Genomic DNA, 26,056 nt, shown 5'->3' with positions numbered 1-26,056 from the left:
AGTCAAAAAGGGGGCACTGGGTGGCTCAGTAGGTTAAGCGTCTGCCTTCGGCTCAGGTCATGATCCCAGAGTCCTGGGATCGAGCCCCGCATCGGGCTCCCTGCTCAGCGGGGAGTCTGCTTCTCCCTCTCCCACTCCCCCTGCTTGTGTTCCCTCTCTCGCTGTGTCTCTCTCTGTCAAATAAATAAATAAAAATCTTAAAAAAAAAAAAGAGTCAGAAAGTGTCTTTTAGGAACATCCTCTTTCACCCTTCTCTGGCTGGAAGATTAGTCCGTGACTTCAGGAGTTACATTCTCCTCTCTGATGAATTTACCTATTTGCACCCCCATTTCCAGACTGAACCCTCTTTTTCAACTGACACAGTCTTCCTTGCTGACTCAATTCAAGGTTTATCCACAGTTTCTGGTTCAAACCGATGTTTCACCAGCTACCTAAGCCCTGATCTGGAAGTACCTTCCCACCCAGGTTCTCGGGATCTGTTTCTCTTTCTGCTGGGCATCCGCACATTGCTCCCTGAGCGGCCTGTGATGTCACTCCTCTCTCTCCTGATGGAGGCCCAGCAAGCTTCCACAGGCTAGTTCTTGTTGTAGTAAAAAGAATTCTAGATAATCACCAAAATCTAATGATCACTGGCATGTGCTGAGCACTTACCAAGTACTTTACACACATCCACTCCTGAATGTTCACAGCCACCCTACAATGGACGATTACTATCCACCTTTCACAGAGGGAGAGACCAGAATGTCCACAAGACCCAGACCACTCCAAGGGTTAAAGAAGCAGTAATGTAATGTAAATGTAGCAAGTGCCAGGTTCTGCTGGCTCTGCTCTTCCCACAAAGGCGCGATACATGTGCACTAGGAGAAAAGCAGCAAGTCCCTTATGCCAGGTCCCATCAAGTGCCATGGGAACATCAACTCTGGGTGACAGCCATCAAAGAAGCACACTTGGTCACTGGAAACATAGCATTTGCCCACTGAGGGTAAACATGGAACCATTTCTTGAAATCATCCAGATATCCTCAACCAGAAGTGAGCCCTCCCTACTCAGAAACACCAAGACTTTCAGCTCATTTTTATTTGGACGCTGCGTTGGGGACAGCTATGTGGACATGGGGACAAATGCATTCCTTGGAATCTTAACAAGCAGGAGGAGCAGCAGAGGCAGGGTGTAATTTGCTCACCTCCTGGGTGCCCGCCTCGGGGTCTGTCATAGCGATCACGGAGAAATCCCCATACCGGTCTCCGTTGGCATCTATGGACACCTGCCCAGCAATACCTAGAGGATGAGATGTGAAGAACTCCAAGTGAGTGACTTACAAGACCTCCATCCGCCAACAAAAACAAGAAAGTGAATTGACAGGATTCTTTAAACAAACTCATGCCACAGGGAATCTCATCAGACTCTGAGCATTTTTGTTGGCATTTGGAAAGACATTGTAATTTCATCTGTGTCTGCATTCCTAAATTCTTAACATTTCTTCATTTAAAAATGAAAAGAAAAAGAAATAAATGACCTTCTTTGGGGAATATGTAAAAAAAAAAAAAAATTAAGGCTAATCCTGAAAGCAGCATGCTTATCCCAGAGTTTTGTATTAATTAAAAAAAAAAAATCTGCAAGGAGAGAGAGGTTGGAGGTGCAGTGCGCTCCTAGACTTGTCATGAGTATGTGTTATCACTGGCCAAACGTTAGAAAAGAAAACTCGTACTAAAATAACATAAAATTTAAAAAAAAAAGAAAAGGAAAGAAAACTCGTTCTAGGCCCAGGACTCAGCAAATTGCTTCATTATGGGCTCCCGTGATGCCCAGGAAAGCTGAGGGCCTGCTTCACGGGTCACGGGGGCCAAGAGCTAAAGAGGAGCTAGTCTTTACCCCACTGTGTCCACTCCTGTTTGTTTTGTTTTGGGGTTTTCTCCGCAGCTTTACTGAGTTATGATTGACACACGTCGCTGTATGAGTTTCAAGTGTACGGCACAGAGGTCTGACCTACATACGCTGTGAAACAGTGACCGCGTCACACGTAGTTGACATCCACCATCTCACAGAGACACACTAAATCAGTCATTGTTTATCCAGATGAGTTCTGGGCCAGCACTAGGTGCTGAGTTTAATGCCACCGCCCAGGCAAAGATGAACTGGACACATTCCCCCCCTCAAGACAGGGGCAGCCCGGACTAAGGATTTCTGACTACGTGTATTTGAATCCTAGCTTTCACATTTATGAGCTCCGTGACCATGGGCAAGGACTTAGCCCTCTGGGCCTCGGTCTTCAGGACCGTAAAAGAGGGACACCAGCACCTCCCAGCCAAGGGCTGTTGAGACGATTAACTGAGCCACGACAGGTCCAGCACTTGCGCCACAGGTGTAAAAGACGTTAGCTGCTTTCTTCTGCTGTTGCTACTGCCACTGGGCCTGGAATCTGGGAGTGGACCTCCGACCGTGCCCATGCCACTCAGAGAAGGAGTTGGCGTCTAGTTGGAGACTCAAGCAGACTCAGTAGAAGAGCAGGTCTTCTATAGGAATGTTAGTGAAGTCCATGACTTAGACAAGCAGCCATGAGGGAGTAGCACTATTCTCAGCAGAAAGGCCAGCCTTGTTAGTATTTAAAGGCATGGAAGCTGAAAGGAAGCAGAGGGACCAGGAGGTTCTGGGGGAGGTGGCCCCTGTGTGTGGAAGGAAGCAGTGAGATGTCAGACTGGAATCCGGTGGCCCGAAGCGCCCGCACGAAGGATTTGAATTTGCCTGGCTAGCAACAGTGGCTTAGACAGCTAATCAGTAAAAGCAAATATGTATCATTAGTTGCTATTAAATATGTCTGCATTATAATTTTCATTAACTAAGTAAGAGAATGCGTATGTCAGCCACTTCCTAATTAACTAAGGCTATTTGTTTTCTTTCAGTTCAGACCGTAATAGAGTTCAGTGTAATTCTTAGTGTTTCTATTGATTTTGATTCTCTCCGGAAGTAAAATGAATGTCTGGGAAAAGCGATCCCAAGGGAAAGTTCCATCCTCTGGTGTGGTTTGGAGAGGGCAAGTATTTGGGTTTACTGTCCTTTGGGTTGTGGTTTGAAGGCCCACTGATTTTTCCAGACTTTGGTCTTCTTTGCCGCAAACAGAATGGAGCTACCATTCATCTTGATTTTTTTTTTGTCTTTTTAATATAAACTGGTTACAAAGGATACACCTATCTCAAACTTGTTTATCCTTGACAACCTATACAACATTTAAGTAAGAAATGTCATTTTTAAAAATCATATTTATCTCCAAACATATTGCCTATCCAAAACCATTTGTCATTCTGTTCAGAGGTGTTTATAAAGGTGTGTTCTGCTAAGGCTTTTGCAGAGTATTTTATAAAACATGGTGGCCCTAGTAATTCAAGACCTCATTACACTTTAAGCTATTACAATTCTGCCAAGAAATGGGGTGAGAACCCTCTGGGTGGCCGATTAGCAAGTGAGACTTCACCTGAGAGTATTGTGTTTAAGGTGAGATTGTCAGGCTGACAGCAGAATTTTCCTGTACATAAGTAATGAGATTCTACCCCCATTTCTATTGGCCTGTAGTGGACCTCAAGTTTGAGCCACAGTCTTATTTTCCTTGTCACTCTGACCTCTCACACAGAGAGGAAATTCAGCTTCTTCCCAGGCCGTTTATTGAGAGCCTTGAGAGATGGTCATAGGTTTCACGGTAATAAAATCCAAATTTGTCAAATAACATCCAGAGTATTTTTCCCTTGACAATTTAATGGTCACTTACAGAGTGACCATTTCTCAGAGTTCTTTGGGGGACTACCCTCAGATTGATCACTATTTAGCAAATAAAATGGGCTTTCCAAACAATTCAAGCCCAGTTGGCTTCAATTATCTTTACATTCGGACACATAAGATTCTAAGTTTAGCCTGAACTGTATAGTCGATTGTTCTAGGACTTATTCCATATTGCCAGTGTAGACCTAGCCCTAGAATGGAAGCATCAAGACAGGCTATGGGAAAATTTAGTCCATGCCCTCTATACAAAACTGAATTCCAGCCCTTGTGGGCACCTGCCCTTCCCTTAACAACCTCCTTCAGAAGACCGAGAACAAATGAGCACACCATGTAGTGAGGAATAGCTAAGAACGGGATGTGGCCTGCCGAGCTTGTGTCCACACATGCCGGTTTCTCAGTGTATTGGGCACAACTTCTGGGAAATCTGACTCTGTCCTAACATGCCCCCTGAATTATTCTATTTGATTCCAGCTCCTCAACTAAAGCAGTCAGAAGTTGAGCAAGACAATCTGAGAGGCTTATTGGTTCATGTCCTCCAATCTGTCTAACGTTAAAGTAGATGGCACTGTAGTTTCGAGTAAGATGCAACATTCAATAAAGCCACCAAGGAGAAATTAAATCCAATTGTCACCATAGCCACTGCCCAGACAGCTGGAACCTGACCCCTCAGCACTGTCCTACCATTTCTAATAAACAAGGGCAGGATGAGACCGTGGAGTGCATTGAAGTCCCAAATGAAAAAACATATATATGGGCCCCAAATCCAGACTTGGAAGTACTTGTTTCCCATCACTGAAAAATCTCTTTCATTGAATTGCAAATAAATGTAGAAAGGGCTCAAGGGAAGAGTTGGTGGGATGCAGGACTGAAAGGGCCCCCATCAGTCATCAGGTAGTCTGACCCCTTTGTACAGGTAATGAAAGAGAAGCCCAAAATACTGAGTCAGTGGCTCGGATGCAGGTCTCCTGAACCCTGGTCCAGTGATCTGTACTCCATATCATCAGGGGTTTTCAAATGATACCCATCAGCGTACTACACTTTATTTTCTACATAGTCCCCATAAGGACCCCTTTTAAAGACTCCAGAAAGATCACGTCCCTCCAAACCTTTTGGGGGCTTTCTCTCTCACTCAGGGTGGAACCCAAAGTCCTCAGTACACCTTCCATGTCCACATGATCCGGCCCCCACTACCTCTCTGACTGTGGCTCTGAACACTGCCCCTCGCGTGCTGTGCTCGAGCCACATGGGCCTCTTTGTTCTCAGCACTCAGCACTCTCTCAACAGGCACACTCAAGGTCTCTGTGTCTGCTTCTTTGTCTAGAATGTTCCCTCAACATCTACATAATTTCTTTCACTTCCCTCAGGTCTCTACTCACCTGCAACTTTATCAGAGACCTTCCCTGGCCACTTTCTTTAAATTAGCCATCTCCTACCACCCCCTCCTGCCACTTTCTGTCTCCCTACCCTGCTTCATTTTATAGACCCTGAAATCGTGTATTTATTTGTTTATCACCAGTGCCCCCCACAACCCTGAAAGCTCAGCTGATTGCAGGAAGGGTCTTTAGTTCACTGCTGAATCCTCATCACTTTGAACCATGCCTGGCACATAGTAGGTGCTCAAGACTATTTGATGAATGAACGACTGAATGAATATGAAATTGATAGCTGCAAGTCTCTCACAACTGGGTCATTCTCATGTTCATTTTCTTTGAGTGTGTCAGTGAATTGAGAGGAAACCAGCACTCTATATGCTGTTAGCAAGAATTTAGACTAGTAGACCTTTATGGAAGATATGTGGCAATATTTAATTAACTTTAAAAAGCACTAACATACATTTCGACCCAGATATCCCATGACTAGAAATGTTCCCTGTTGGATGTACTCACAAATATTCATCAAGATGTATAAGATGCCTGTGAGGGCATTTTGCATGACAGCAGAAACTGTAAACAACTGAAGTATCCATCAATAGGAGACAGACTAAAGGAATCTTTATGCAGCCATATGGTCAAAAAATATGGAACTACCATTTTAAAATGTGCTGAATCTATGAGTGCTCATATGGCAAATTTTTTTTTACTTGACATAGAAGTTTAAAAAGCTGAGATGAAGAGTGGCATTCATTATATGATTCCTTTTGTATACGTTTTTTGATAACATATACAAAAGCATAAGGGGTGGCAGAAGGCACAAAATCTTTTTAGACCAACTCACAGGAAATTGTTAATAGTGCTTACATTAGGGAGAGGGGACTAGGGTGGGAAGGAAAATTTTCACTTCTCATTTTGAACATTTTTGTACTGTTTAAATTTTCCAGCCAAGAGTAGTCTCATTCTTGTACAATTTTTCAGTGTCAACAGAGGTTGCTTGAGTGATGAGATTATGGGCCATTTTTTGCCGTGGCTCTTATACTTCCCTGTTCTTAAGAAAGCCACAGCTGATAGTCACCATCTTAAAAATAAAATAAAAGCACAGGACTTGTTTGGACTTGCTTATCATCCCAAACCATCCAGGACTGAACAGATGAATGTATATATCTAGTACTATTTCTTTTAAAACTGATCACAGAACTTTTCACAAACTAATTATTTGTTGTGAGTGAGGCTTGTGATAAATTTAATTTGAAGAAGCATAGAGTTGTTACCTAATAATCAGACGGAGACGAGGCACTTCCTGGATCAGTGGGACTCTATCAAAGCACTTTCACAAGCTTTATCTCATTTAATTTTCACAACAAGCCTGTGAGGTGGGTTGATCTTGACCTACTATCCTTACTTTACAGCTGAGAAAAACAAGAAACTGACAATGTCCCACAGGTGTAAGAGAGAAAAGCAGAACCAGGGAAGAAGCAGCTTGATCACCCACAGTGTCGTCACCTTACAGACCGAATCCTCACCTTCAAATGTCCTGTTCCAAGTCTGCTGGATAATTTTCCCTCCATCCTTCTTGCTGTAACCAGCTCTGAGTACTTCATGTAAAGCCAGAACATAGAGGAGGATGGCATCGTGGAATCCTTCAACAAACATGTTAACCTGGAAAGGAAACTGCAGTTGGGTGAGCCCAAACACCAATGTCTCAACATTCATGAATAATGTAAGCAAATCAAAGCAGTTAACAAGTTAGACTCAAGGTCCACAAACAGTGGCAGAGATGGGCAGAAGGGTAGCTAACAAGAATCATGCCTTGGTTTTCCTGGCACTGGCTTAGTGAGGAAAACCCTCCCTCAGTTCAGGAATTTGGAGGGCAGACAAGATATTACAGAAGTCAAGGAAATTGCAGCAGTTGACGAGGTTAAGTATTCCAGGTGCATCTGCCTTTGTCCAAAGTTCCCTCTACATAGGAGCCTTCCTCCTTCTTCACGTCTACTCTCTACCTCAAGCCAACCTAAGTCCAACCTCCCCCGTGAGGTCTTCACCATCTTTAATGGTCCCCATGATATTTCCATGCTCTGAATGTGACACCGACTGAAAGAACAGTACAGATCCATTCATTTATTTTCAGATACTATTGAAAGCCTACTCTAGGACTGGTGTTAAGGATTCAAAGAGGAGCGGGCACTGCCTGGCATCTGTGTCCTCTCTTCCATCGGCAATGGCATCTCAGTTTCTCTTTCCAGTTTGTGTTCGTAGTGGTTCCTGTTCATCTGACCACTCCCTACCCAACCTCTGGACCACCCCCCCCCCCAAGCTCTCACAAACAGGAATGGAAATAGGACCACTGGTTTATCACAGCTGAGTCCTGGATCAAATAAGATAGTCCTTGTCCTCAAGAAACTTAAGCTTCATGTGAATTTGGAGAAGCCTCTTAATTTCTTTCAGGCTTGTTTCATTCCATAAGCACCATTGGAAAGTTCTGATACCATATTTAAACCCACTGAACATTCATTGAACATGATATGAGCAAATACAATCTTGAAATTGAGTAGCTTACAAATTCTGCATAGAAGTACAAAAAACAAAAACAAAAATCAAAACAAGTTTTCTTATTTCAGGAGAAAGTGTCAAGAATGGAATGCCATGGAGCAGAATGAATTCGGCATCCCACGGATGACCACTGGGAGTCTTTTTGAGGAGGGATTCTATGCCTCATCCCTAGAAAAAGATCCCACAGGAAGAGAGACACAACTGACCAGCATCACCTGGTTCAAATACACAAGCATTCATAGAAGACACAGCCCAGTGTCCAGTACTAGTTGGCCTCATCCCATCCTTAAGCACGGTGAGTCCTGTTCTCATCACAGAAGCAAATATTTTGGATTTGCCAAAGCCCAGTGCTGGAGGCAGTTTAGAATAATGGCTAGAGCCTGGGCTCACTACATAGCTCTGCCACTTCTTAGATGTGTTTCTCCACAACTCTGGGCCTCAGTTTTCCCTATCCGGAAAATATTAGTACCAATGGGGTTGCTCTTAGGTTTAAATGAATTAATAGATGTGAAAGACTTCCAACAGTGCCTGACAGAGTCAGTACTCACTGTTAGGTTTTGGTGTTGTTATTGTCTACATATAGAGAATTATAAACCAAAGGATCTTGCTTAGCCTTTAATTCTTAATAGCAGTATTCAGAAAATAAGTGATCTACTTATGGTATAACATATCTTATGGACCCATTTTACACTTAATGGAAACTAAGGCTTCTTGTTCATGCTTTAACATACCAAGCAGTTCTCTTACTTCCAGAATGTCACACCCTTAATTCCGCACAAGCATGAAGCATGCAGCCCACAATGGTCAATTCCACTGACCATCTAGAAGAGGAGGAGGCTGGGATGCATGTTGGTTCACAGAAAATCTCAGAGTTAGCTGCTGGATCCAAAGTCTAATCCTAGCCCTGACACATTGCTTAATCTCTCTACTCTTCAATTTCCTCATTGGCTAAATGGGGGTTTAGTACCTACTGATCCCACAGAGCTCTTCTGGGGATTAAATGAATTAGTGCATATAAAACATCTTGAAACAGTTTCTGGGACCGCGAGAACAAATGGTAGACATTGGCTTTTACTCTTAGTCGTCAAGCTTAAGTCTCAGAGTCATTATTTTCTTAGGCAAAGAAGAATGATACAGAAATAACATCTACTGGTCAAAGATAATTTTTCTGCTGATTTGGCTGTGCTAATTCAATTTTCCAAAGGAGTATGAAATTTTCACTTAAGCCATGAAGTCATCATGGCTTGAGAAAGTGTGCATGCTGATGAGTTAATGAGTTTTAATAAGTGAACTTAAGCTATGTAATTTCTCAGGCCACGATAAAAAATTTTTTCAAAAGATATCTCTATCTTCCCTTTGATAATCATATAAAACTCAGCCTGCTACAAAAGGAAATCATGGAACCCTGGGATATGGGAGATGTAAGACACCTTAGAAAAGCTCTGGTCTAATCCTCTCCTGACTTTTAGAACCAGAAGAGCATCACTCCCATTCAGTCTTCCTGCACTCTCTAATGGAGGGTTGTTCCCTCTCTACTCATTGTTCCTGGAGAGCCTAGTATGCCCCCTGCTTAAACTGTAAAGGACCAGCTACTGGGTATCAGATGTCCACTTCTCTCTCTCTTCTTCCTGATTCCTTCTCAAAATCCTAACCTAGGGCCACCATGCTGCCATTGGTGATCCAAAGCACAGGACAGCCCCAACCCTCTTCTGGCCCCTCCTCTTCCTTCCTCCTTGATATGCTCTCTCGATTGCCCCCTTTACACTCTCAAATTATCCGGCTGAAAAACATGAGCTTGGATTACTCTTTTCCTACCAGGTTTGATGGTAGAAGAGAACAGATAGGTTCTGAACACGTGTCCAGGTCTGAAAACTCATTCTACCTTGATTTGCAAATGGATCGCAAAATTTACCTTCTTTCCTCTCAAAGTGGCTGAGTGTTTCCCTCTCCTGCCCAAATTAGCAGGAGATTTGCTGACCTCCGCCGAGGTTCACTGGCACCCCAGCCTGCTGCGGGGGAGGTTTCATAACACCTACCTCATAGAACCTCAAGCCAGAAACAAAACCCTAGAGACCGTCTTTTCTCGAGGAGAACATTCTCACATCCACACGTGCTTTTTAAATGGGAGGAAAGCCCGTTAGCACATTATAGACACTGAAAATTGCAAGTGCAAAAAAATTTTTTTTGATGAGGGAGAAAAAGATCCAAAGTACAAAGTTGCCTTTGAAATATTTTTCACTCGACCTCCAGGCTAAAAGGAACAAAGTCATCTGGTATGTCCCCCTGCCTCTGGTCATAACAAAATTTGAGCCGCAAAGTCCTGACTGACAGATCATGCTATTGTTACTAATCAAAGAAAATAGGATTCCCTCACCTGAGTATTCCAGTATTTAGCATCATTTCTAGTCAAAAGCTCTTCCTTACTGTCACTAGGCATAAGTCTTTTTTTTTTTAAGATTTCTATTTATTTATTTGAGAGAGAGAGAGAGCGAGAGAGAGCAGAGGAGGAGGGAATGAGGGAGGGGCAGAGAGAGAAGCAGGCTCCCTGCTAAGCAGGGAGCCCAACGCAGGATTCGATGCTAGGACCCTGGGATCATAACCTGAGCCGAAGGCAAACACTTAACCAACCGAGCCACCAGGCACCCCATAAGTCTTAATTAAATTCCTAAACACAGCCATTCCCCTGCTAGATCCTGAGCAATATAGTTCATGAGCCCTGAGAGTTTACAATCTCAACCAAATAGGACCACAGCAACACAAAAACACACAGATGGACTCTACACAAGAATGTTATGAAGTAGACCATGATGAGGGGCAAGTTTCAGGGTAATAATTACTCGTGCTGTGTATCAAATAAAGCGTCTATCATTTAAACAAAATGGAAGTCACGCATCATCTTCCACTCATTCTGGGAAGTTCGCCAGACTTCCTGCTGGCACTAACACTCCCATCATTTCATCGCCATTCTCTTGATTTTGCCCTCTGTAGTTGGCCAGCAGCAGGTATTCCAAATGAAAGAACGCCATTTTGCCACTGGCCTTCCTCTCTGAGAGCACTTGTCAGCCATGTCTATTAGTGTTGGTTTGTTTGTTTGTTTGTTTAATCCTCTATCATGGGGAAAGCTGAATAGAAATCTTGTTATATTTTAACTGATCATAAAGAATTACCATTCATGACATGGTTCCTATCTGTGACAGTGAGTGGAGTCTTTCTCATTTCTCTTTGGAGGGGCAAATTCATAGATGAATTCCTCAATGCCTGAGTTCCAAACAAGTAAGCAAAGTATGCTGCATGCCTCAGCTGTTCTGTAAAGTGAGAGTGAATAACACAGGAGTAATCTAGCTCCCCGGGTCGTCTGGATATCTGAGAAAGCCTTTAAAGCTCTCAGACAGAGGCTACGGGGAGAAAGTTAAATACAAGGCTAGGCTGTCCTGGGATTTTACTTGTGGCATTCACATAACTCAAGCCTATCACACAGTGGTTCTATCTTCCTTACCACAAACCGATGGTTCCCAGTGCAAATGAGGAAAGCTGATGGTGTTGGGCAACATTTTTCAAGAGTCTTTTGAAAAAGACATGACCCTTAACCTCTCATTCAGTTGAAGCGAAGATGAGGGAAATGGAAATTTTTAAAAAGATTTATTTATTTTAGAGAGAGAGAGCACAAGCAAGAGGGGCAAAAGGAGAGGGAGAGAGAAACTCAAGCAGACGCCCCACTGAGCTCAGAGCCTGACAAAGGTCTCGATCTCACAACCCTGAGATCATGACCTGAGCCAAAACCAAGAGTTGGAAGCTCAACCGACTGCGCCACTGATATGCCCCAGGAAATGGAAATTTTGATGGTGACAAGGTAAGAAAAGAGAGGGTCTAGGACATTCCCTTTCCCCATCATATCAGGAACAATGACAGCTTGTCTGATTAATAATAAGACCCTCAAATGAAACTTATCCTGACCTACCGGGCCCCTGTTGATCACGGACAGGGCAAAGAAATGGCCTCGGCATGCTGCGGGGATAGGCCAAAGGTTAAAGAATATTATCCATTTGATGAACACTTTACAAGTGATCTCCATGCAATAAAAACAGAGATTTCATTTTAATTCAGCTTTCTGTTGAATCATAAAATTAAAAATCTGTAATTTAGGGTCACTGCAAGAATGTCCATAAACCAAGTGACATCACAACCTCTTCAACACCAAAAGAGGAAGTTCTCATTCCTACTGGCAGACACTCCAATGGCTGCTCTTCTCCACTGGGCCTGCCTTCATGGAATTCACACTTGGTCACTTGCTTAATTTAGCCTTGAGGAAAGTTAAGTTGAAAATCTAAATCCTTATCCTAGCTGAACTCTGAGGAAATGCTGGGGTCAAGAGGCTTACTAACAACAGTGAGGCAGCACATCAGGGAGAGAGCCAGGGCCCAGCTGTGCGCTTGGCCGAAGCATTGCCATCATGTCTGGCAGACTTCTTCCTCCCCCTACTGAAGTTATGACTTACATGGGATGGGGGTTTGCCCTAAGTTTCCCAAATGACTGTCCTATCCTGGGCTCAGGTCCACCCATATAGCAATTCCTACCCTAGGATTAACTCAGATCTTACAGCCTGGAGTGTGGCTGCCTACAGATAGAAGCAATTTTTTTTTCTCTCTCTCTCACCTAAAACAGAATGGATCATTAAACAAAAGCAGACCTGGGAAGATCATTAAGTCAAGTTATGATCCCTCTCATTCTACAGCAACTGGCTGCCCTTTTAAAGATTGCAGCAGCTGCGGAGGCTAAGCGCAGGCACCACAGAGCTGGTATATGGCATATACGAGCACACCTCAGCAAGGAAAGCCACATGGGGCCACCTGGTAGGGAGCAAGGAGGTAGAGGAAAACTCTATGGAATTGGATTCTTCGAAGAGGTGGCTGTGGAGCACAAGCAAATGAGCATGACTCAGAAACTTTCCCTCTGCTCGTGCAGAGAATTCAGTCATCTGTTTTATTTGCCCTCTGAATGTGTCACACACACGTCATATCTGGATGCTTCTCATCACCCATTACCTTGAAGGCTTAGTTGAGAAATGCACATACATATTGACATAACTGTCCCTGGCTTTCAGATGATCAAGTGAGTGATATCTGTCCTTGGCCTTGATATCCCGCCAGTGCCCAACCAGATAGTTGTGCCTCTAAAAGGCTTGATGACTCAACCCCCACAGACTGCTCTGGATACTCATTGGCCTCTCTTCCCAGAGGTCTGTGGCCCTATCAGGCACAATGTTGAAGTGGATAAATGCATATTCCAAAATCCAGTGGGAGAAGGGCTGGGGCAGACAGCAGGACCCTGCATGGCCTGCAGTGTTCCCTGCCAGGTGGTAAGGTAGACCCAAGAACAGAAGAGGAGTGACCAAGCCAGAGGGAGATGGAGACAGGGAAACACAGGAGGACAATTTCTGGCTTCATTATTTCTGAAAGACCAAAATAAGAAGGAACATGTCTAAGTTCTCCAACTTGATGACATCCTTTTAAATAGCCTGAGAACTTCAGACCATTTCCCCTAAGTCATCTGGAGATGTGATGGCAAGGAAGACATGAGCAAAAATCCAAGCTTTGGGGTTTCTTTCTTGGGGGGAAGGGGTGGACTTATTTTCATTTCTGTCATGTATCTTAAAATGAAACATCTCCCTTTTTCTTTAAGCAATTTCAAGGTATGGTAAGGACTGAGCTAAGATCCAGAACCCCAACTCCTAGTTCAAGCATTATTGATTTATTCAATCACTATGAATAGTCAAAAGCTTAATTTTGTTCAGTTCTTAATTCAGAGTTTCCCAAGATGTATTCCGTAGAGCAGCAGCATTCCTTAAAATGTTAAAGGATGACTCTAGAAATAGCAGTATTGTGGTTAACAAGTTTACAAAATGTTAGATTGAACAAAGTCAAGCAGTTCTCTTTAATGCCAGGTAATTATAACAGCTAACTTTCATTGAACACCTCCTACATGCTAGGAGCTATGTAAACACTTAAGTTCTATTGTATTGTCTTTACAAAACTTTCATAGATAGGCACTGTTATTATCCCCGAGAGAAACTCTAACTAACCCTCTAACAGAATGGAGATATCTTGGTCAATGGATGGAGTCAAGATTCCAGAAAATGTTGGATGGGCAAGTTCTTAGTAGGGGTCCAAACCAGGACTGCCTAGTTATGACATTTATCCTATTGACACATACGTTGAGCCAACTAATACTGGAAAACAGCTTTGTGCTCTAGTTTGTGTTTTTAATTGGCTTGGTAGCTCTACAAGTTGAGTATGTAGACTGGAAAGAGCAATAAGAGTAATAAAGAGAAGACTAAGACTGACGATGTTCTTCAGTGATGGAGAAGCAAAATCCACAGCTGGAGAGGGAATGGGAAGGCAGAGGACAGAAGAAGAAAGGAGGAAAGGGGACATGAGGCAACAAGCTAATTGTTCCTCATCTCTTAATTCAATCTTTAAACCAGAGTTAATACATGACTCAGATCAAGTGGATCAGGATTTCTGAAAAGTCATGGACTCAAATAAAGTTGACCTTGCAATACCTTGCAATGAATAAGAAGACCTTTTATGCCAAAGGAGCATCTAAATAAACAAGCTGGATGTAAAGGATGAGGGTCCTACTTCAGAGACCAGTCTGTTCCAAGCACATCAGCAACCAAACCAGGTAATAAAAGATCTACTGATGTAATGTTTTTCTAACTAGCACTCAGTGTGAAATATGATGACTTTGATAAATAATAGTAATAAATGTAGCAAAGCTTCATCTACCCAGTTTCATCAAAGGAAAAAAGATGTTTCATATAAGCAAAGTTTCCAGGTTCTTAAATGTTTTTTCTCTAAGTATCAAAATTTTTAAATAATATAAAGACTTTTGATGGAAGCATTCTTGGGGGAAGCCACATATATTCTAAATTAGCTACATACATTTCTGCCTTGATAGCACAAGTATGCTGCATGTGATAGTAACTTATTATGATTCTCCATATGTAAGGCTATGACAATAGGCAGTCCAGTAGCCTTCATTGCTATTAAAAAGTGCACTGGACTCTTTATACAATTCTGACACCAGACTTGTATGTTCCTAGATATTCTCACTTCTTCCTTCTTGACTCTTCATTATTAGCCACACTCCCGAATGAACTCTATGCCCTACTCTTTACAAAATTTCTTGGATTCTCTGAGCATGCCATGAGGTACATCTACACATTAGCCCCTGGGCTTGGAATGCCCTCCCCATGGGCCTTGTCTCGTCCAAAGCAAACTGCTACTCAACTTTACTGGATATTCTCAGGTTACCCCCTCCAGATCCACTTTCCACCCTTCTTCAACTAGCTCTGTGCTCTGGGAGGCTGACATATATGGACAACTCAACTGGGTCCCCTTGTCCCCAGGCTTCTGGTTGGTTCAGCAGATGAGAGGGTAGAAGGAGATAAAGGTCAGGATATCAGGGGCTGCACTCCTCCACCAGATGTCACAGGTGGTTTTCCCCAACTGCCACAAGCCTCATGGGTGCTAGTAACCTCCCCCTCCTCTTGGTCTAGGGGTTGTAACAGCTTCCCACATTTGCAGGCCTTGGGGTTCTTTGCCATCTTCTGTTGATCTTCCTTAACTCCACATATAACTTTGTAATCGTCCCTTCACTGAGGTCTCTTTCATTTCCTTTCAATGTGTCTTTTATTTCCTCCCAGGATCCTGATGGACACATCAACCTTCTGTGAGCCACTCAAACTTGTTCTTGCTATATCTTTCCCTGAACCATCCAATTCCTCCTTTCTTCCACAAGTGCACCTAATGCAAACTTGTATTATCTCACTGACCAGTCTATTTTACACTTTTGCATGCCTCCATACTCTGACATTCCACAAGCTACTTGATGCACAAACCATATGGTAGGTATCTTAGTTTCCCTGGGATCTAGCCCTGCATCTAACACAGAAACTGCACTCACTGGAGTTGACTCCACTGTCACCTGTCACTACCTGTTACTTTCACTGTGCCTCTCTTAATGCCATCTTTCACACACACACACACACAAAACTAAATATTACCTCCCTCAGAAACTTAATTCCTAAGTTTCTAAGGAATTTAATTCCCTACACGTTTTGAACACTGTTTATTGAAGAAATTAAGGAATTGTTGGAAATTTTCAGGTGTGATAATAGCATTATAGTTTGGTTTTTAAAAAGAGAGTTCCAGTAGTGGTAGAGTAGTTTGTATCAGATTAACATTTCAAAAAACAATTATACTCTCTGAACAAAAATTTTTAAAAAGAACTAATTGAAGACACTGGGAAGTGACCAAAAAGAGGCAGAAAATATAGGAGATTTGATCCTTGGATAAAGGGACCATATTTCATGAGAACTAAATGTATATGAGTATCCTCTAAGGGTACTCCTTGTCCAGGAGACATGGGGTAGCTAGGATTCAAGCAGAAAGTCAGAGCCTTCTTGCCTTTAGAGGTCAGAGGATGTAGTTCAGAGATGATCCTGAGGACAAACAATGAGGTAGTAAATACTGGGAAGAAGAGAGCCACAGAGAAGGGAGCACTCAAATCAATTCATAAATTCTGCTGTCCTTGGTTGATTCCTAAACTGTACACACAGAGGAAAGACACCAAGAAATCCAATAGAAAGCAAGATCTGGAAAGCTGAAGATGCTAAGAAACATTTAAATTGCTGCCTTCTGCCCAGAAGAGTGTTAGGAGTTTGTAACCTGGCAAATATCTTAGGCTTTCTAGTAAAACCCTATATGGGCCACACCTTAGAAGTAAAGTCTATACCAAGAGACTACGGATTCATCCTAAAACTAAAAGCAAACCAAAGAAAGCAAAGTCACCTTAATAAAAAATAAAACCAAGCTTCCAAAAGTTCAAAGTAATTAGTAATTTAACTCCCTGCTGGAACAAAAATTACTCTTCAGAGTAACATAACTGAATACAGTCTTTATAACACATCATCCACAACATACATTACAAACTCAAAAAATAGTAGACATTCAGGAACAGGAGAGATGATCTATAGTCAAGAAAATAGTGAATAAAAAGTGACCCTGAGGGGCGCCTGGGTGGCTCAGTTGGTTAAGTGACTGCCTTCGGCTCAGGTCATGATCCTGGAGTCCCTGGATCGAGTCCCGCATCGGGCTCCCTGCTCGGCAGGGAGCCTGCTTCTCCCTATGACCCTCACCCCTCTCATGTGCTCTCTCTCTCTGTCTCAAATAAATAAATAAAAATCTTTAAAAAAAAAAAAAAAAGTGACCCTGAAATGATCCAAATGTTGAAATTAACAGATAAGAACCTTAAAGCAGCTATTATAAATATGTTCAAAGACTTAAAGAAAAAGATGACCACAAAGAATGATCAAATACAGAATCAGCAGAGAAATGGAAGCTTTAAAAAAGAACAAGTGGATATTCTAGAACTGAAAAGTGCAATATTGAAAAAAGAAATATTCACTGGTTAAGTTTAAAAGCAGATTGAGTCCATGATCAAAAAGATGTATCAACAATAAATATCTCAATTTAAAAAACAGAAACAATACAAAGTCAATATACAAAAAACAACTTCATTTCTATATTCTACCAACAAAAAAATTGAAAATTTTATTTGTATTCTGCTTACAACAGCTTCAGAAGACATAAAATTATTACCAATAAATTTAATCAAAGATATGCAGAACCTCCACACAGAAAACTACAAACATTACTGAGAAAAATTAAAGACAACTCCAATAAATGGAAAGATATACCATGTTCATGGATTGGAAGATTTAAGGTTTTTAACATGTCAGTTCTTCCCCAAATTAGTCTACAGATCAATCCAATCCAAATAAAAAAATCCCAGAAGTTTTTTTGTAGAAATTGACAAGTTGATTCTAAAATTTATATAGAAAAAGGAAAGAACTTAAAACATGCAAAACTTCCTTGAAAGAGAAAGGCAAATTAGAGGACTTTCAGATTTCAAGATTTACTGTAAAGCCACAGTATTCAATACAGTATAGAATTGGTATAAATACAGACAAATAGAGTAATGAAACAGAATAATGAGTCCAAAATCCACACTTAACATCGTTATCTGAATTTTGACTAAATCATTTAAGCAATTCACAATGGGAAAAACAGAATCTTTTCAACACATGGTGATGGGACAAATTGATAAAAAAAAATACAGGAAAAAACTAAAATTTGATTTCTATTTCTCAGCATATACAAAAATTCATTTGAGATGGACCACAGATCTCAACATAAAAGCTAAAACTATAAAGCTCTGAAAGAAAACAGAATATCTTTGTGTCTTTGGGATTAGCAAGTTTTTCTTAAAGAGAATACAAAAAAGCACTAACCATTAAAAAAAAAAGACTTCATCGATATAAAAAAACTCTGCCATCAAAAAGTGTCATTAAAGATATTAAAAAGTGAAAAATTGAGAGAAAATATTTATTATACATATATCTGACTTATATTCAGAATATTTAAAAAGAACTTTTCAAGTCAATAACAAGAGATAAATAACTCCATTTAAAATTGGGCAAAATACTTCAGCAAACAGATCATAAAAATGAAGTAAGCCAACAAGCACATGAAAAGAGGTTCAAAATCTCTAGTCACCAGGAGAATGCAATTTAAAATCACAATGAGGTACCACTCTACCTCCATCAGATTAACTAAAAGTAAAAAGCTGACAACACCAAATGTAGATGAGATTGTAGAACAACTGTAACTATCATACATTGCTGGTGGGAATTTAAAATAATATTACTTTGGCAGTTTCTTAAAAAGTTAAATATACACCTATGTTATGACCCAGCAATTTCATTCCTAGATATTTATCCAATAAAAATGAAAGCCTATGTCCCCAAAGGGACTTATACACGAATGTTCATTGCAGCCTTAGTCATAATAGTCCCAACCTGGAAAAAAAAAAAAAGTCCATCAACAGGAGAATAAATTATAAAATTATGGTATACAATAAAACATTACTCATAAATTTTAAAAAGAGAATAATGAACTAATACATAAGACATCATGCAAAATCTCAAAAACAGCATATGAGTGAAAGAAGCCAGACACATAGTATATTCTTGAGAAAAGGAACAAAGCAAGAGGCATCACACTTTCTGATTTCAAAACATATTACAAAGCTATAGTAATCAAAACAGTATGGTACTAGCATAAAGATAGACACATAAACCAATAGAACAGAATCAAGAGCCCAAAAATAAACCCACACATATATGATTAATTAATCCTTGACAAGGAAAGCAAGAATACATAATAGAGAAGGGTAGTCTCTTTAATAAATGGTGTTGGGAAAACTGGATATCCACATGTAAAAAAATGAAATTGGACCTCTATCTTACAACACTCACAAAAATTAACTCAAAATGGATTAAAGTCTTAAACGGGAGGCTGAAACTAGAAAACTACCTGGAGAAAACATAGGGAAAATGTCCCTGGACATTGGTCTTGGCAATGATTTTGGGTATGACACCAAAAGCATAAGCAGCAAAAGCAAAATGTCCCTGGACATTGGTCTTGGCAATGATTTTGGGTATGACACCAAAAGCATAAGCAGCAAAAGCAAAAATAAACAAGTGGAACCATATCACACCAAAAAGCTTCTGCACAGCAAAGGAAACATCAACCAAAAGGCAACATATGGAAGGGGAGAAAATATTTGCAAACCATTTATCTGTTAAGGGGTTAATAGTCAATCTACATAAGGAACTCATAAACTCAACAGCAAATAATAGTAATAATCTAATTTATAAATGAGCAAAGGACCTGAATAGACATTTTTCCCAAAGGGTTCGTACAGATGGCCAACAGGTACATGAAAAGGTGCTCAACATCACTAATCATCAGGGGAATGTAAGTCAAAACCACAATGAGCTATCACTTCACACTTCTTAGGATGGTTATTATTTAAAAACAGGAAACAAAACAGGGCGCCTGGATGGTGCAGTCGGTTAAGCATCCAACTCTTGATTTCAGCTCAAGCTGTGATCTCAGTGTCCTGGGATCAAGCCTTGTGTCGAGCTCCGTGCTCAGCAGGGAGTCTGCTTGAGGATTCTCTCTCTCACTCTGCATCTCCTCCAGCTTGCTTTCTCTCTCTCTCAAATAAATAAATAAATCTTTTTAAAAAATTTTTTTAAACAAAACAACAATCAAGAGATAATAACTGTTGGCGAAAATATGGAGAAAAGGGAACACTTGGGCACCATAGGTAGGAATGTAAATTGGTACAGTCATTATGGAAAACAGTATGGAGATTCCTCAAAAAGTTAAAAATAGAACTACCATATGATCCTGCAATCCCACTTCTGGCTATGTGTCTGAAGGAAATGAAATCAGTATCTTGAAGAGATACCTGCAACCCCATGTTCATTGCAGCATTATTCACAATAGCCAAGGCACAAAAAAACCTAAGTATCCATCAATAAAGTAATAGATAAAGTAACTGGTAGATATCCAATGGAACATTATCCAGCCATAAAAAAAAGGAAATCCTACCATTTGTGACAATAGAGATGAACGTAGAGGGCATTATGCTAAGCAAAATAAACCAGACAGAAAAAGACAAATGCTCTATGATCTCACCTATAAGTGGAATCTAAGAAAGTCAAATTCATAGAAATCAAGAGTGGAATGGTGATTGCCAGGGGCTGGGGGTGGGAGAAATGGGGAGATGTTAGTCAAAGAGTACAAACTTACAGTTATAAGATGAATAAGTTCTAGGGATCGAATGTGTAGCATGGTAACTGTAGTTAACAATACTGTATTGTATACTTGTAAAAATAATAAAGAGTCTTATCTTTTAGATACAAACTAAAATATTTACAGATGAAATGAGGATACCTTAGATTTGATTCAAAATTATCAGGTGTCAGGGGTAAAGGCGGGCAAGTTTATAGATGAAATTAGACTGAGTTGGTAGTTATGGGGACATGGAGCTTCACTATACCGCGCTCTCTCTTTTTGTATATATTTGAAATTTCCCACAATAAAAAGTTTTCTTTATTAATCAATTCTCTAAATGAACAACTCAAGCCAGGAGAATAGTGGAAATTTTCCACAGTTGGTGCTATTAGAACATATGAAAATACATAACAATCAGGTCAACATTCATGCTTTGTCCAGTCTAGTTCTGCCTTTTCTAACATCAATCAAATTTTTTTTAATTTTTTTTAAAGATTTTAATTTATTTATTTGCGAGAGAGAGAGCATGAGCGAGAGGGAGAACACGAGCGGGGGAGGGGGAGAAGCAGACACCCCTGCTAAGTAGGTAGCCCAACGTGGGACTCGATCCCAGGATTCTGGGATCATGACCTGAGCCGAAGGCAGTTGCTCAACAACTGAGCCACCCAGTTGCCCCAAAATTTTTTTAATTTTTAAGTCAATGATTTTTAAAAAGACATTTATAGATCTTAAATATCAACCTAAAAGAGTAGAGCAATGCACCAAATGATCAACACTCTCCCAACCCCATTTGGAATCCATCATAATGAACTTATCTAAATCATTCTGGAACACATTTTAAGACAGCCTTTGGAAACTATGCAAATAATGAGTTTCATATGCTTACTAACTACCAGGAAAAATAGTCATCCCTTGTAATTATCCTGAAAGTATGCCTTCAGGTCTATAGTTGGAGAATTCAGTTAAGTCTTCAAATTTCAAGAAATGCCCCATAGTCTTCACAAGGTTGACTCATGCTACATCTTATTATACATTTTGAAGAGGTTGGTCTTTTTAAGTCTATCTCATTAAGAAAATTGTTTCATTCCCTTGGGCAATTAAAAGAATCTCTATTTCTTTTTAAAAAACGTGTAGAGCTAACATACTCTGCTAATGTGAGGAGACTCGATACTCTTAAGAAAGTTACCAAAACAGTCAGAGTATTCTAGATGCAGATGTGTCATGATTCTGATTCATGGCAGTAGCCCCAATATTTTGAAAGGCAGAATAACACTGAGCTCAATAAATATATTGGCCACGATAGAAGAAACTCCTGGGTATAGCCCAAAAGAATCAGAGAATTACAAAATTCCACAAATCGAAGGGAATTTAGAGTTCATACAGTCCAACCAGCATATCGTTACAGAGAAACTGAAGCCCATAACAGTTGCCTGAGTCACTCAAAGTCATGCAGATATCAGGACAGAACTACAACCAGAACTCAAGTCTCCTAACTCCAAACCAGCACCTTCATCATCAGCGTTAACTTGCTTATCAAGCAAGTCACCTCCCCAAGGGCCGAATTCTCATGCCAGGATAGAGCACCAAGGATATCAGCCTCTTCTTTCAAAGACTAATATAACTTCTCTAACATGAGATTTCTACATATCAGGAGGAAGAAAAAAAGAATGCGAAAGTTTATCCTAGCAAACACATTTTTAATTGTCAGGAAGATAGGATCAAAGGAAGAATAAAAGGGTAATATTGGATAACAGATCATTAAAGTCAGCTCTTGCTGCTATAAAAAAAAAAAGGAAGAAGAAAAGAAAAATTGTAAATTGACATAAAGCAAAAAAAAAGAGCTTAGCCTTAAGTCCACTGCTCATAAAGCCAATCCATCATCATTTAAGAACCTGCTATGTTATTTTAAGAGCTGAGACATGGAATTTAAAGGCGGGGGTTGGGGGGGAATCCTAATTAGAGACTCTATTCTCAAAGAACTGAGATGTCAAAAATCCTCTGTCAAATATCACTGTCATCTGAGGCAAGGACCCTCCCTCACTCCCAGGGCATAATGAATGCATTAAGGAGGTTGGCAGTCAGCTCACATTCTTCCTCTCCACCCACGTTATTGCATTCATACTGGGCCATTTCAATGTCCCCGTGCATTATTCATTCATTCAACACCATAGCCTCTTGGTTCCCTGACTGCCATTATTTGGCAAATTTCATCTCCCCTCAGTTTCAACTCACTCTCATGCACACACCCTAGACCAATGCCTCTCAGTCTTTAATATGCATACAGGTCACATAGGAACCTCGTTCAAATGCAGATTCTGATTCAGTAGATCTAAGGAATGAGGCACCAAGAGTCCTCCTTTCTACAATCTCCCAGTTGATCCTAATGTAGCTGCTCCAGAGACCACCCTTTGAGTAGCAAGACCCTAGACCTTGTCATCATCTGCTCTACTTTCAAAATCCTTGACAATCTCTTTTTGACTACAATCTCCTATTTCCTTCTGCATGTAGGACAAGTTCTTTGAATTCAAACTTGATCCTCCTTGACTCCCCTCTATGCTTTGTCCAGCCAAGCGCCGGAATGGAGCAATTCCCAATAAAAGGATGAAGCAGGCAGACACCATGTTATTCAGGCAGAGGTGCCAGTGGGAAATTGGAAGAGGGGGGCCTGCCACTCAGGAGAGAGGTTGCAATTGGAGATATAAATTTAGGTGCTATCCACATAGAGGTGAACATCCCGCCCAGACAAGTGGATGTGCTGCCCAGAAATAGTGTTTAGAGAGAAAAGGGCCAAGGGAAGAACCCTGGGAAACACCAATATTTGTGGAGCAAGTGGGAAAGAGGATTCATGAAAGGACACTAGGAAGGACTGCAGTGTAGGCAGAGAACTTGGAGACGGAGGTGTCTTGGCAGCCAAGGGAGGGGCAAATTTCAACACAGAAAGAGACCTTTCCAAACTACTCCTCTGTGAAATCCCTCCGGTCAAGCCAGGTTATTTTGCTCACTATTCCCTAAATGCGTCTAAAGGCATTCTTACTTCTGAGCTTAGATTCACTTAGCCTCACTTAGGAGGCTCATTTGTACCCATCTCTTCTTACCTGTCCTTCCAGAGCCACCCACACAGATGCTGAATTGTCCTCACAGGACCTGACACAATGCCTTGACCAAAGGAAGGACTTGGTAAATTCAAACAACAACCATCTCCAGGCTTAACTAGATGCATGCTGATGCATGGGGTCAAGCGGTCAGCAAGAATATATGTGCATCTAGAGAGCCTAGGAACTGTATCTGAAATCTGTTCTCCCCAGAAATTCTTTTCTTTTTTTTTTTAAAGATTTTATTTATTTGAAAGAGAGACAGACAGAGACAGTGAGAGACAGTACCACAAGCGGGAAGGAGAGGGAGAAGCAGGCTCCCCACTGAGCAGGGAGCCTGACTCCACTCGGACTCCATCCCAAAACCCTGGAATCATGACCTGAGCAGAAGGCAGATGCTTAACCGACTGAGCCACCCAGTTGCCCCTCCCCAAGAAATTCTTGGACATGGGTTTGACATTAAATATATGTCACTGCTGAGTACAGAAAAGGAAAAATGTCCTAAAATTGCAATGCATGTAATTTGTATGGCAACAGTGGGCAAATTAGGGTGCCAATCTGACACGGGGCCATTTACTAATAGAGAAATTAAATCTTTAAGATCTTTACGATGGGCTGGAAACACAGCCATTTGGCTTCGGTGAGTCAGTAATTATCTCTCATCAAGAGAACAGGAAAAGGAAAGAATAAAGGAAATAATTATTAAAGATCCCCCAATTTAGGCCAATTGTCAACTTATTATACAAAAAAAAAAAAGAAAAAATCCTCGGTTCACCTCCTCCCTACCTCCAATCACAGCCTGTGGGAGCAAGATTTTTAAGAACTTTACAAAATGAAGCAAGCTCACTCCAGGGGGGGCAAAAATCAGGAGACAAATACTAATCCAAAATAATTTCCTCCAGCTTGAGCTACTTTCAGATTTCACGCCTGGGAAGAGGATTGGGCCCCTGGCAACATATTATTCTAGTTCCTCTCCTTTAACAATTGGCCGGCCCCCAGAAAGGATGTCACCTCCAACTACTGCTGCACGCTGCCTGCAGGACTACGGGATGTCCCGCCCTCGGCTGCCGGCCTCTTTTCTTTGGACACTATCACTCGAAGCCCTTAAGCTTGTAAAACCCCTTTACAATCATTTTCCATAACTTCCAAGAGCAACTCGGTGCGGTTTTCTCCATTTCACAGATCAAAGTCTCTGGCACACAAGGTGGCAGGCCCCGAGGTCATCAATTGTTTTAATGCCCATTAATTAATATTTATTGAACCACTGCCTCGGGCTCTTCCACCGCATCCACCCACACGGAGAGCAGCATCACTGGCCAAGCTTTATGAACCAGAGCTCTACCCCTGGACTTTAAAACCCTGCGGCTGCCTTCAGCATCAAACACCAGGATCCTGCGTTTGTGCAGTGGGCCACGAAGCTGGCCGGCCCGTCCGCCTCCCTTCTCCCAAGCCGGAAGGCTGGACACGTGGGCATTCGCTTCTGGTTCCAGTCACTTTATGCGAAACGCAGAGTCTTCTTGCTGCTGCTCTATCAGTAAAGTGCAAGGCTTCGTGTCAGGGAGCTGAAGAGCTGCTCCAGCCAGGGGGTGATCTGACCAAAGCCAGGCTTCCCGAGCAGAGCTCTTAGAGAAAGAACGAATCCTGGCCTATGGGAGACTCTTTCACCTCCTCCTCCTGACAGCAAAATACCACCGTTAGGCTCGTTTACTGTACGCCCTTTTCTAGGTTCTTCCTATAAATGAGATATCCTGGTGGTGCTAATCTACTGAACCCCAATATCTTTGTGTAAATGAGTTCCTCACCATGTGGGAAAAGAGGGAGGCTGAGACTCTGAGCCTCCAGGAGCACCAGGGGAGAAAAGAAAAAAAAATAAATCAGAGCTTTCCTCCTCGACAATTTTGCTGTGGGCTCCTTCACCGGCACCGATGGGAATGGGTATAATCGTTCGAGCTGATTCGTGTTCTCATTGCAAGCTGAACTGGTAATGTAGCCACAGTCCATATTTTAAGTGATCTGACTATTCTAAAAAGAACTTGGATTGTGTTTTCATTGTGAAGAATTTGGCCAAATGTGCTAAAATGCCCTCTACTCCATGCAGAAAAAAAAAAAAAAAGTAAAACAGCGCAGCCTTTCAATTGTGAGCCATATTTCCCCACTGCATTGCTATTTTAGTCATGCATATTTGAGTATATTGTCGCCATTATTGCAAAATATCTTTCTAACTGAAATTATATCACTGTACATAATGGAAATAAAAAAACAGTGATTGTCTTTCAAAAGGTCAATGAAACCTACTGCTTGGAAAAGTCCTTTTTCATAGGTACTGTGGTTCTTCCTTTTTCAAATATTTTCAGATTGCAGTACTATCTTTGCAATTAATAAATCCACACCTGCCAATTTGTGAAAACTCACAAGCAAATGGATAATGATTTACAATCAAACAAAAAGCACTTCAGTTGGGAGGTTCCCAAGTTTTTAAAATATTCTAATTTGGCACAACTAAAGCTATTTAAAAGTTATAGGAATAAGCAATTTCAAAGCAATTTTCCTATTTCAAGAA

The 26,056-nt window shown here is 41.2% G+C and overlaps 1 protein-coding gene across 5 annotated transcripts in view; it reads right to left on the bottom strand.

Annotated features, from left to right (window-relative positions):
- The window catches only part of NPR3 (natriuretic peptide receptor 3), a 115,250-nt gene that overhangs the window by 8,678 nt on the left and 80,516 nt on the right, over positions 1 to 26,056 (bottom strand). For all 5 annotated transcript variants that reach the window (XM_036065585.2, XM_036065580.2, XM_036065581.2 and 2 more), the window contains exons 4-5: positions 6,668 to 6,803; positions 1,184 to 1,278 (exon numbers count right to left, since the gene is read on the bottom strand). In XM_036065585.2, coding sequence (XP_035921478.1) covers positions 1,184 to 1,278; positions 6,668 to 6,803 — 231 coding nt within the window. The remainder of the gene's footprint in view (positions 1 to 1,183; positions 1,279 to 6,667; positions 6,804 to 26,056) is intronic.

Source organism: Halichoerus grypus, chromosome 2 (assembly GCF_964656455.1).
Source record: "Halichoerus grypus chromosome 2, mHalGry1.hap1.1, whole genome shotgun sequence".
NCBI classification, from domain to species: Eukaryota; Metazoa; Chordata; class Mammalia; order Carnivora; family Phocidae; genus Halichoerus; species Halichoerus grypus.
Note: the sequence above shows the minus strand (reverse complement) of the source record. Positions and strands in the feature narration are given on the sequence as shown.